Source organism: Stigmatopora nigra, chromosome 11 (genome assembly GCF_051989575.1).
Source record: "Stigmatopora nigra isolate UIUO_SnigA chromosome 11, RoL_Snig_1.1, whole genome shotgun sequence".
Classification (NCBI taxonomy): Eukaryota; Metazoa; Chordata; class Actinopteri; order Syngnathiformes; family Syngnathidae; genus Stigmatopora; species Stigmatopora nigra.
The window spans coordinates 5269676-5282541 of record NC_135518.1 but is presented as its reverse complement, the minus strand read 5'-3'; the positions used below and the strand labels follow the sequence as shown (position 1 = coordinate 5282541).

At 35.6% G+C, this 12866-nt stretch overlaps 1 protein-coding gene across 1 annotated transcript; it reads left to right on the top strand.

The window, feature by feature from the left end:
• Positions 1–7890: 7890 nt before the first annotated feature.
• On the top strand, positions 7891–12866 carry myl1 (myosin, light chain 1, alkali; skeletal, fast). The gene is made up of 6 exons (XM_077728459.1): positions 7891–8084; positions 9478–9505; positions 10727–10870; positions 11329–11502; positions 11589–11666; positions 12374–12866. Exons 1-6 carry the CDS (start codon positions 7962–7964, stop codon positions 12400–12402), a joined length of 576 nt encoding a protein of 191 aa, XP_077584585.1. The 5' UTR covers positions 7891–7961; the 3' UTR covers positions 12403–12866.

Sequence of the window (12866 nt, the reverse complement as noted above, 5' to 3'; positions counted from 1 at the left end):
GAAAAGTTGACTCCAAACAAGTTCGAGTGATAATGTGAATGAATGAATTGAGGCGGAGCAGCACCGGCTACCCTGGGAGTTCATTAGGGTCAAGTAACGTGACAGCTGATTGGACGACAGCCAAGTTGCGCTACGCATCAGTGGGACGCACAAAGATTTGATTGGTGCTCTGTGTTTAGCCCAGATGCGTTTAACCAATTACAGTTCAGGTCATTTTGCACAGTAATGTCTAAACAAGCCAAATGTAGACGTTATTAATCTTATTTCTGGATAAATGATGTTATTTAGCATGGCTTCTTGATAGGTTTCTTTTCAAATGGATGATTATTATTGGGTGTAATTATTGAACAATTTCTTAACTGATTAATTCACTACTTTAACTCATTTGGGTGTATTTTGCCAGTCTAATTTCTTTGGACGTCCAGCACCGTCAATGGCTTGAAAATTGAGTACTCAAGGCCAACTTTCCCAGTTTAAGTTAATTGGTGGTGTACTGTCTTTTAAGATGCTTTTTGTTGTTGTTTGTTTTGCTTTTTTGCCTGATTTACCTTACCAAGAGTTTAAAAACAACATATGAGGCTAAATATATTGATAATCCATCCAGTGACCCAATTTAAGTGACTGCTTTTGTATTTACCTCAGGTGTGTCCAAATAACAGCCTGTTGTTTTTTTTTTCGTGGAAGATATTGACTGTTATAAAAAAATGGGTCATGGGTTCAATAACAATTTATTTTATTACAGAAAGTTTTATAACTAAGCAAAAAAAAAGTATGAGGATACAGATAAACTATAATGAGTATAGATACCTCGTTTGGGTGCAGTTCCTTCATTTAAAAGGAAAAAAAGACCAAAAAGGGACCATGTGGACAGTCCATGGTGGGGGGATTAGAGGTGTCTGTGTATTTGCTGATCACTGCAAGACTGGTCCTCAACGGGGAAGGCTGCCTGACTGCCACTCTGCTGGGTTCAGCAATCTGAACAAAGTGTGTGTGCGTGTGTATGTGGATGAATGCTGCCTGGACTCAGGAAATAGCATCGAATTTGAGTGAAAAGTGCTTTGTATTTTCAACTTTTTTTCAAATTAGCATGATCTGCCATACCTTGTAAAAACTGGAGGTACTGTACATGCAAGGCCAATTTGTGAATAGGCCATGCTCTATTTCTTTATGTACATTCGCTCAAAATTTCCAGGTGAAACAAAGATGATGTATACTACACTCATGAAGTAAATTTAGCCTCAGGTTGAGTTTTTTTACACTGGTGCTCTACTGACATCAAGTGGTAAAAATGGGTTCATACTCCAAATGTGTATAATCTGACACTCAGTTGTTTAATACATTAAAAACTTAAACTTTGACTATTCTGTTGCATTGTATATTTGTTAGTTTATTTACCAGTAGCCAAAATAGTGAGTGTTGCACAATCTTTCATCAATCATCATTTGTGCATTTTTATTTCAGGGTTTTCTAATAACAATGCACCTCAAATGTAGACATTTTTCACTGCACTTCCGAGATATAATATTATAATAATTTCTGAAGAAATTTCTTTGCATTACATTAATTGGAAGTGATACGATTAGCCAGCGGAATGTATACGGTACAGGCTTGTATTACTGTTCAGACTATGATTATGTGTTCTGAATTCTTTCGCTGATTAGCTGGCTTGAGGCCTAATGTGTCTGTCCTTAGTGAAGGGACCCCACATTGTCCTCTGTTTCAAGAGGGGCTTTGAGATGGAAGACCAAGCTTAAGAGAGGACCAAAATAGATCAACAGGCTGCCTCGCTTCTCTTTGCCAGATTTACAAGGCCATTCCTGGCCCAGAGATGAGAGAAACAACATTTTCTTTCACTTATCCATTCAAACAACATTATTGACATTTCATCAAAGATTAAAATAGGTCCTAAGGGTCATTGTCCTATAACGACCTCTTGTTCACGATTGCTGTATTCATATTGTGATAGTATATTGTACCTGGAAAAAGTATCCATAATTTTAATGTAGTATTACACGGTATTCTTCATAATTTCATATACACATGTGATGGATGTCAGATTCATTTCAAGTGCGTGTAATTTCTGTAAATCACATGTGTCAAAGTAGCGGCCCAGGGGCCAAAATCTGGCCCGCCGCATCATTTTGTGTGGCCCGGGAAAGTAAATCATGAGTGGCGACTTTCTGTTTAAGGATCAAATTAAAATGAAGAGTTTAGATATATATTACATTTCATGATTTTCCCCCTTTTAAATCAATAATTATCATTTTTAATCATATTTTTCTGTGTTTTTAGTTCAAAAATAATTTTGTAAAATCTAAAAATATATTTAAAAAAAATCTTAAATGAACATTGTTTTAGATCTATAAAAAACTGAATATTCAGAGCTTCTAATACAGTTCTTTTAATCCATTTATTTAAAAAAATTAAATAATATATCTAAAATGGTCTAGCCCACATGAAAACAACTTGAAGTTAAAGCGGCCTGCTAACCAACCCGAGTCTGACACCCTTGCTTTAAATGATCATCTTTTAATGCCAGTGATGGCACTAAGCATCCAATTCATTTGGATTAGGAGGGCTGGCAGCAATCATTTGTTACCAGTGTCCTAAAACCAAACTGGATTGAAGTCTAGTGCCATCATTGGCAAAAAACAAGTTAAAATAGTGGTATTTTAAGGCTTGATTATGTAAAAGCATCTCCCCAGACATCATCATGCCAGTTATAGCCATGATATCATGTCATGAGATCAAGAGTTAAAGGAAGACGACACTCTTAACGGGCGGAGTTGTCTGGTTCATCCCTTTGGCTTCTATCACATTCCCACTCTCTATCACAAATTTAAAAAAGTCTAGAGAGAAGAATCTTTGTTTACCATGAACCCTGGCTAATTCCTGTATGACCTGTAGAGGGATATTGAGAAAGCGAGGTTGCTAAAGAGAGCATGTGGTGAAGAGCGAACGCATCGGCCCCCCTTAAGAAGTCATGGCCCTCGCTCTTCGAAATCCCAAGAAACTTCACACCTCTCTTTAGGGACTATAAATAGGGCCCATCTGTCCCCCAGGCTCAGTTACAGCCCCGTTCTGGAGTGGAATGGTTGGATGGCAGTAAAGGAAGCAAACAGTATTTGAAAAGCAAGCTATGAGTGATGAAGCAGTGCAACAACCATAGTCTTTTTCTATAATCATCACACGTCCAGTAGGATGAGTAACAGTGGATATAAAAAGTCTATACACCCTTGTTCGAATGGTTTGCTTAAGTGTGAACACCCTGTCTTTTTTTTTTGTAAATAACATAAGAACCAATATTCATTGGTAAAAGAACATTACAAGTGTATGTAGATACTTTGTTGTAGGTCACATAATAGTAGGGTAACAACTGGGCAATGTTATTAAACAACCCAATAAATATTTACCTTACTGGTTGCCATTGACAGCAATTGATGTCCAGTTCATTTTGACTGGGAGCTTAGTCCACTCAGTCCGAATGGATCAACAAGAGATTTGATAGCTAATTAATTATATTGAGCGAAATTTGTCCAAATTCTCTTATTTTAATCCTTTTGCAAGAAATATTTTCTTGCTTTTCATTGTTTTAATTTATTTATCAGTGAGGGGGGGGACGAAAATATATATTCTACTTCAACCACCATAGCCGCACCTGAATCAAAATGAATAATTTTTCAAGTAACATCTAATAAAAGCAACCGCAAATTCAAAATGTTATGCACATAACTTAGTTTTTGGAGCAAAAAAATCTGAGATGTGTGTCTGTTGAACAAGATATTTTCGAAAAACATCCTATTTTTTTCTACAGAAAGTATTATATATTATATATATATAAGTATTATTATATTCTTCCCTTGATGGAAAACTCTTTGTTTCCAACCCTATGTGGAGTTGATTGATCATTTTTCTCATTATTCTTGGTATATCGGCACAGGATTGGGTTCTGCTGGCTGTTCTTTATCTTCACTTTCAACAATTTCAGGTTGTGCATTGTACGTTGCAACAATTTTTCCTTTTTGTAATCCCCGCTGGTGGAATGTGAATGGTCATTTGTCTCTTGGTGTGCCCTATGGCTAACTGGCGACCAGTCTAGGGCCTTTTGCCTGAAGTCAGCTGTGATAGTCTCCCACAACCTGCGGTATAGAAGATGAATGAAGGAGTACACACATGGTAGGGGGAAAAAAAATCAATCAATATTCCCTGATTTCTGAGGTCCACAAACCATTTTAGAAATTTAATTCTATTGAGATAACTGAAATAAAAAAAACTGATAATGGCAGCCGGGATCTGTCCCCCAAGGATGCTGGTTTGACACCTGTTTTTTAGTTTTATCGTATGATGCATGTTACGTTTTGAATTGAAACACATTTTGTACTGCAACTCCGTCAACACCTCACCTCCCTTTGGATGGTGAAGCAACTGCCATCTTTGAAGTCTTACACCACTCATGCATGCTTTTTCCACCGGCTTAAGTTCTTCACGTTACATTAAGCACCAGGACGTCACAGTTGGCAAAGAACCATGTCCCTTATTCGGTGTCCTATCCATTTTGTCCTTCACAGTATAGTCAAGATTTCATTCTTGCCGTGTTTGTATGCTAACACTGAAACAGTAAACTCAAGAGTTCACATAAGGATGCCAACAAAAAATATTGGGGTAACAGGAATGATTGCTGGATTTCTAAGTGGAGACGTTTAGAGTTTGTGGATAAAATTTCATTAAATTTAAGGCGGATAAGAAACTCCAATACAACTTTTTTTGTATTAATAATTTTTCTTTACCCTTTGCACTAAAATTTGAATCCCTTACATTGCATGCATTCAACTCATTGACTGCCATTTACAGCATTAGATGCCAAGTCTATTTGACTGAACATCTGTTCATTCGCCCCTCCCGGTCAAATTAGATTGGAAATGTTCAGTATGAATGTATTTTATGTGCTAAGTACTTTTTGAGACGTTGTTTATGAGAAACACAGCCCTATCTAATAGCCTCATATTGGTGTTATTCGATTCCTCATTTTTTATATTCTTTAACTGAGAAATGGATATACTACCTGTGTAAATGTGTGTTATCATCATACTCATTTTATTTGGTTACGACTTTTGTACTGTTTCTTTACAGACACCGTCTTTAGTGTATTTAGTGTACTCAGGCTTGTGTTCGGTATTTATGAAACTAACTTATTGGACTTGCATGTTTTGCCCCAACTTTGACAGTGTTGTTATTTTCATAGAATTTGATAATCATTGAAGAGCAGACTTTTAAAAAGATGTTGAATATTTTTTCCTGTTCTGATGCGGCCTAAATGTAGGTCACAGTGTCTGAAGCATTAAAACCGATATCAAGATGGCGTATCATGTACACCCCACCCTGAACAATCCCCGAAGGAGTTGTGCCTGTTTACAAATAAGTAAAGTGTTACATTTTTTACTCAGAGGTGAAAATCATTCATCCTCTTCTAATGGCTCTTAAGAAGGACTTGGTAACATTAAACCAAAACAAATTTAGAAACTGTTTGACCATTTGACGTGGTTACAGTATGAGATTATTCTACCCTGGTAACTGACTTGAACATGAAATGTCCAGAGGTTCTAAAACTATGTAAAAAATAACTTAAAATGAAAATGTAGTCTCTGGAGTTAAACTTTCCAAAACATTTTTCTTACATTAACAAAGAGTAGAACAAATGCTACTAATTGCCATCTATTAGAGATGTGGCACTTGAGTTAAGAAATAACCAATGCGATTTTAATATAGGCTGGTGATTAATCACACTTTTGCATTTGTATTTGTATTACTAAAACACCAATGCAAACACTCACTAAATAGTAGCATTGACAATGCAACTACTGCCATGGTCCCCAATGACGTTTTTTTCACATAACCATACATTGATAAATACCTTGAATGGGCGACGAATACTATACACATTTAAATGGAAAAAAAAACAAGTGCGTGTTTTATTAAACTTGAATTAAGTGAACGGGTGATCCTATTAAGATTCCATAGTGGAGCTCAAAATAGATTGGGGCACAGGTGCAAGAACTGGAGGCCACAGTTCCTATAGACGTGAAGGGACGCTAAATCTGAGAAGGTGCCGTACAGTACCAGCGGGTGAGCCTCCGTGACAGCTGAAGGACTGAGGCTTGCCCTAGTGGTGATAGGGTCAGGGAAAGCAAGTGTGTTTGGAAGTGTTCTGAGGGGAGGGCGCTCATCTGCACCGCTGGCACTGTGACGAATATAGACAAGAATCAGGGAGAGCAGAATTGGCACACTTAGCCTTGTCTGTATAACTGACATTGGCAGCTGAATGTCTTGTGTACGTCCTATCCTCCTCCAAAAAGATGGCTATTTGTTAAACACAGGTGTACTTTCACACACATCCTAAGTCACCCAATATATGTACATGATTTGTTCATTTTCTGAACTGCTTATCCTCACAAGGGTCGGGTGTTGGAGTCTATCTCAGCTGACTTCCGGCCAGAGCCCGGGGACACCCTGAATTGGTGGCCAGTCAATCGCAGGGCACGAGGAGACCGAAAACCATTCACTGTCAAATTCATATCTCGGGGCAATTTAGAGTGTTCAACCAACCTATCATGCATGTTTTTGGAATCTGATAGGAAACCGGAGTAGCCGGGGGAAAATCCACGCAAGCCCACGGAGAACATAGTAGTAGGAATAGTAGTAGTAGTAGTAGTAGTATTAGTAGCAGTAGTGACAATAATAGTACTAGAAGTAATAGTAGTATTAGTATTAGTAGCAGTAGTGACAATCATAGTACTTGAAGTAATAGTAGTAGTAGTAGTAGTAGTAGTATTAGTAGTAGTAGTAATAGTAGTAGTAGTATTAGTAGTAATAGTAGTAGTAGTAGTAGTAATAATAGTAGTAGTAGTAGTAGTAGTAATAATAGTAGTCGTAGTAGTATTAGTAGTATTAGTAGTAGTAGTATTAGTAGTATTAGTAGTAGTAGTAATAGTAGTAGTAGTGATGGTAATAGTAAAATAAACATATATATATATATATATATATATATATATATATATATATATATATATATATATATATATATATATATATATATATATATATATATATATATATATATATATATATATATATATATATATATATATATATATATATATATATATATATATATATATATATATATATATATATATATATATATATATATATATATATATATATATATATATATGTTTATTTTACTATTACCATCACTACTACTACTATTACTACTACTACTAATACTACTAATACTACTACTACTAATACTACTAATACTACTACGACTACTATTATTACTACTACTACTACTACTATTATTACTACTACTACTACTACTATTACTACTAATACTACTACTACTATTACTACTATATATATATATATATATATATATATATATATATATATATATATATATATATATATATATATATATATATATATATATATATATATATATATATATATATATATATATATATATATATATATATATATATATATATATATATATATATATATATATATATATATATATATATATATATATATATATATATATATATATATAATGCACTTGTTTCAGTGCCATTTTTTCTATTAACAGAGAGTAATGAATTAATATATGACAATAGGGATTGGACATCTAGTGCTGCCAATGGCAACCATTAAAATTGTTTTACATTTTTTTGCAAGATCTTGTGACGTAGAGCCAATGTGCCATGTTTAGAGTGGGGCCACACACCCCTCCCAAGGAATACCCAATCCCCACACAAGGTCGGCCCCGTGGAGTCCAGGCAGAAAAATAGCCTCATATATATACGCCCAAAGGGTTGCTTGTGTGCTCTGAGTCTCCTCCACTTTGTTTCCACTCCTTGTGTTGTTACCCCTTCCCGGGAGTTGTTTGACTTGAAGCTAAAATGGCACCTAAGAAGGACCCTAAGGCTCCCGTCAAGAAGGCCGAACCGGCAGCAGCAGCAGCACCTGCACCTGCCCCGGCCGCCGCACCTGCTCCCAAAGCTATGGACCTGTCCGGCGTCAAGGTAGAAAAAATAAATGTCTGCTATGGGGGGAAAACCCATTAAAGTGCAATTAATTGGCTGCTGTTACTAGCATTAGATGACCAATCCATTTAGACTGGAGCGGGCTGATTCGCCATGCTAGACAGTCAAAATGAATTGGACGATGAGCACTGTCAATGGCATCTGAAGAGTTAACAGCAGATATTTTCTATTTAAGTTTATTTATTTATTTTTTTAAATTGTTTTAAATAAAACAAGAACAAGAAATAAAAAAGTAAATGTCATTTTTTATAAATTTAAAAGTCATTAAAATAAAAAAAATCTAAATTTTAATCATAACCAGTTGCCACAATTTAAATTAACTGGATGGTAATTGTACAAGGACGGTAATTAATTAAAAATGTTTTTTAAATAAATTATTTTAGTGTTATAATATAGTGTTTTCATTTCTTTCATATTTGTCAATTAGCTTTCAGTAATATTTTATTATAATTATTACTATGATTATAATTATATTTATTCATAAAAATATATTTTTATTTTAAATATTGATGAGTGATTATGATAATAACATACAAGAATTTAATTAAGACCTGGCCTTCACATAGAGGGACATTACCTTTCTGGAAACTTGGACACATTTATTCACCAAATATTATAGCCACCATGACCCTAAAATGTTCTGTCCACATATATGGGTTTATTATGTTCAATTAAATCTATTTTTTACTCACAAAAAATATTTAGTATTTTCATGTTTGAAGAAAATGTAATAAAAAAATGTAATCAAATAAAATGAATTTATAGTTGGACATGACTGTCAGATATGTTCTTATATTATTTGGAAACAAATACAACTTTCTTAGTGGTATTCTTTGTCATCGATGATAACCTAATTTATATTTACGGGAGAAAAAAGTGATCAAAAGGCATTTAGGTAGTCAATGTGGACTGAAATCCATTTTTTTGAGTGTACAATTGAAAGTGACTGCATCCAAATGGCCTGCGATTGACTGCCAAAAATGAATGGATGAAAGGATGTGTATCCTGTTTCCTGTAAAATGATGCAGGATTGCAATAGGTGCTTTGAGCACTTCACTTTAGAATTCTTAGGCCCATGACTAGCTCATTACTGACATCTTTGATCCCACCCCCAGTCACTCAAGTGGTGTGAGGCCACCAAATGAGGGCATCTTAATGTAGCTAAAGATGGACCAACACATATCGGGTGCCACCATGTGATGCTAAATCTGTCCAAGAGGCAAATATATTTCCAATTTAGACCTGATTTATTAGTCCACATTAGGAGAAAGTCCTTTTGAGGATGTTCTTGTGCTTGAGATGTAAATTATCTTGAGATGTCTATTTTGGTTCTGAATACTCACTGAAATTGTTGCTCTCTACTCACCTCCAGATTGAATTCAGCGCTGACCAAATCGAAGGTATGAAGCTTGCAAAACATTTGCATTTTGCTCATCACTGTACATAAACACATGCATTAATAGAATTCAGTGGTAAATTACACAATCAAAAAAACTGCCTTCCATGGTGAAGAGACTGGAATGTGCAAAGCTAATAATCACATGTGCCATTCTTACATCACAAAATAGTTCATTCCTGCTCTTGAAAAAACGTATTCCAAGTATTGCTAGTTGATTAAAACTCTAGGTTCGGAGGCCGCATTAACGTCAACTTGATTTCACGTGGGCCAGACCATTTTAGATATAACATTTAGATTTTTTTTATATAAAAGGATTGAAAGAACTGGATTAAAAGCCCTGGATATTCAGTTTTTTATAGATAGATCTAAAACAATGTTACTTTTAGCTTTTTTATATATTTTTAGATTTTATAAAATGTTTTTTTGAACTAAACACACCAAAGAAATTGATTAAAAATTTACAATTATTGATTTAAAATGGGGAAAAACAGGAAATTTAATATACATCTATACTCTTCATTTTAATTTGATCCTAAAACAGAAAGTCAGCACTCATGTTTTACTTTCCCGGGCCACACAAAATGATGCGGCGGGCCAGATTTGGCCCCCGGGCCGCCACTTTGACAAATGTTATCTGGAGGAACACTAATCGTGTTGACCTGTTTGAATGATAGCACATCATGTTGCACTCATTAGATCCACACTCACAACTTGCCTTTAAAAGGACGGGGGGCTCATATTCTCAGCTATCAATTCCAAGGTGGTCTTTTAAAAGAGCCCATAGCCTTGCTTAGAGTGAGCGAGACAGCTGAAATGGAAATAGTCTGAAGAGTGGCTGAGTTGTTCAGCAGTCTATCCATTCAGCCAATAATATCGCAACCTATAGAGATTTCCCTGGAGGAGCTGCCTCCACCTGCTGTCATGCGACCACAGCCAGAACATTGCTCAACATTGTGTGCAAAATTAGAGTTACTTGCCTTTTGAATCGGCCTCCAAAATAATCCATCACCATTTTCAGCAATCCCTGCAAAAACACTCCATCAACTGCTGGTTTTTACACAATCACATCAACTATTTTGAGGAAATCCCAATAATTGATGTAACACTTGAGTTAATGGAATCCAAGCTATATTGTTTAAAAAAACACAGTCAATCAATCGGTCATTATCCAGTCTGAATGTGCACTTTTAACATAATGTTCTCATGTGGTGTGATCTCACAGACTACAAGGAGGCCTTCGGTTTGTTCGACAGGGTGGGTGACAACAAGGTGGCTTACAACCAGATCGCCGACATCATGCGCGCTCTGGGACAGAACCCCACCAACAAGGATGTGAACAAAATGTTGGGAACCCCCTCTGCTGAGGGTAAGATTCATTAAACACTACATTGCACTGGTAGATAAACGATATATTGGATTATTTCTTATAGTTGGATTAGTAAAACTAAATGTCTGTATACAATACAAATACATATAATACTTAAACTAAAGAAACAGACGAACAACTATACTATTGTAAAAATGGCTTTAACATTATTTTCTGAATTTACTTCATGGCTGACCCTGGCGGTGATGGACGTCCAATTAATTTTGATTAGTAGTCTCCCAATAAAAAATGATTGGACATCAATGGTCCTGAAACATGATCATTCAGTTGCCAGTCATCCCAGTTATAATTAATTGATCTATTGCTGCCATAGGCAGTTAGTGAATTAACATACTTATCAAAATGGTAATTCTCGGTTTACTTCTGATTAAGTGGCAATAATACAAAAGTTAGCGTTTCAATTCGTGGAATCAGTGTTATCTCCTTGTTGCAAATAGACATGGCCAACAAGAGAGTTGAGTTCGAGGCTTTCCTGCCCATGCTTCAGTCCATCATCAACAGCCCAAACAAGGCTGGCTTTGAAGACTACGTTGAGGGTCTGCGTGTGTTCGACAAGGAGGGTAACGGCACAGTGATGGGCGCTGAGCTGCGTATTGTCCTGTCAACACTGGGTAAGTACTAATACTCCAACCGTTGGTTCAAGAGTAGTAGTTGCTAGGCTTTTACGATACTGATTGCCATTTTTTCCCCCTTGCAGGAGAGAAGATGAATGAGACTGAGATTGACGCTCTCATGGCTGGTCAGGAGGATGAGAATGGCTGCATCAACTACGAGGGTGAGACACACGATGGCCATGTAGTGTAGTATTTCCTATCAGGCGGTTACGTAATTAGGTTTTCTGGTCGCTAACACATTTTAATAAGGAACATAACCCTCTGCTCTTAAAAAATTGTCAGTTCTAAACATTCTATCTGGGAGCAACCCCAGACAACGCCACATAGGATTTTCTTCTTCTAGTGGTACACCAAAGAATAACTTGATTACATATTTTATTTGTCTTAAAAATATTTAATCACCAACAAAACATTGTTTTAAGTACGCTTTAGTTTTGTTATTAATTTCATTTTAAATTATATATATATATATATATATATATATATATATATATATATATATATATATATATATATATATATATATATATATATATATATATATATATATATATATATATATATATATATATATATATATATATATATATATATATATATATATATATATATATATATATATATATATATATATATATATATATATATATATATATATATATATATATATATATATATATATATATATATATATATATATATATATATATTTTACCTTTATGATCATTCCATTTAGAGCTCATTCACAATAAATACAAGTTTTCCGGCATTCTGCTCAGGATTCTGCAAAAAAATACAGTCCATTGAACTGACCTATTTAAATTCTTTTGTCTCCTCCCTGTGCCCTGACCTGATCTTCAACATGCAGCCTTTGTCAAGCACATCATGTCAGTGTAAGGACCCCCCCACCGTGTTGGTGGTGGTGAGCATCGAGTATGTGCAGACCCCATGGTGTCGTGACATTCACTCGCTGCTTCCTGGACCACCTGAGGAAGCAGAGCAAACAAAGGACTATGAGAGGCCATTTCTAAATCCTTTTATCGTTTAGTTCCACACGTTTTTATCCTCGTCTCCAACTGGTGCTCCTCCTTTGGTTCTGGACGTGTTCCTAAATTCCCATCTTCCAAAGTCCCTCAGCCTGATTGGCCGTGTCACTAGTTTTTGCAGTGAAGGAGGGTGTGGTAGGAGAATGAGGACCCTCCCCTCCTGTCACTCATTGGCCATCAGTCCGAGCGACTGCTTCGGCATGGGACTGGCCACCGACACCGATTGCCTTATCATCTGACCCATCCCGAGTCTTAAGTTATTGTACTCTTCTCCTCTGCCATTTCACAATAAACTTTTCACAAGTTACCATTTTA

Coding starts and splice junctions, on each gene's coding strand:
- myl1 (XM_077728459.1), top strand. CDS start 7,962: ATGGCACCTAAGAAGGACCCTAAGGCTCCCGTCAAGAAGGCCGAACCG. Junction 8,085..9,477: donor TGGACCTGTCCGGCGTCAAG/GTAGAAAAAATA, acceptor ACTCACCTCCAG/ATTGAATTCAGCGCTGACCA. Junction 11,667..12,373: donor TGGCTGCATCAACTACGAGG/GTGAGACACACG, acceptor TTCAACATGCAG/CCTTTGTCAAGCACATCATG.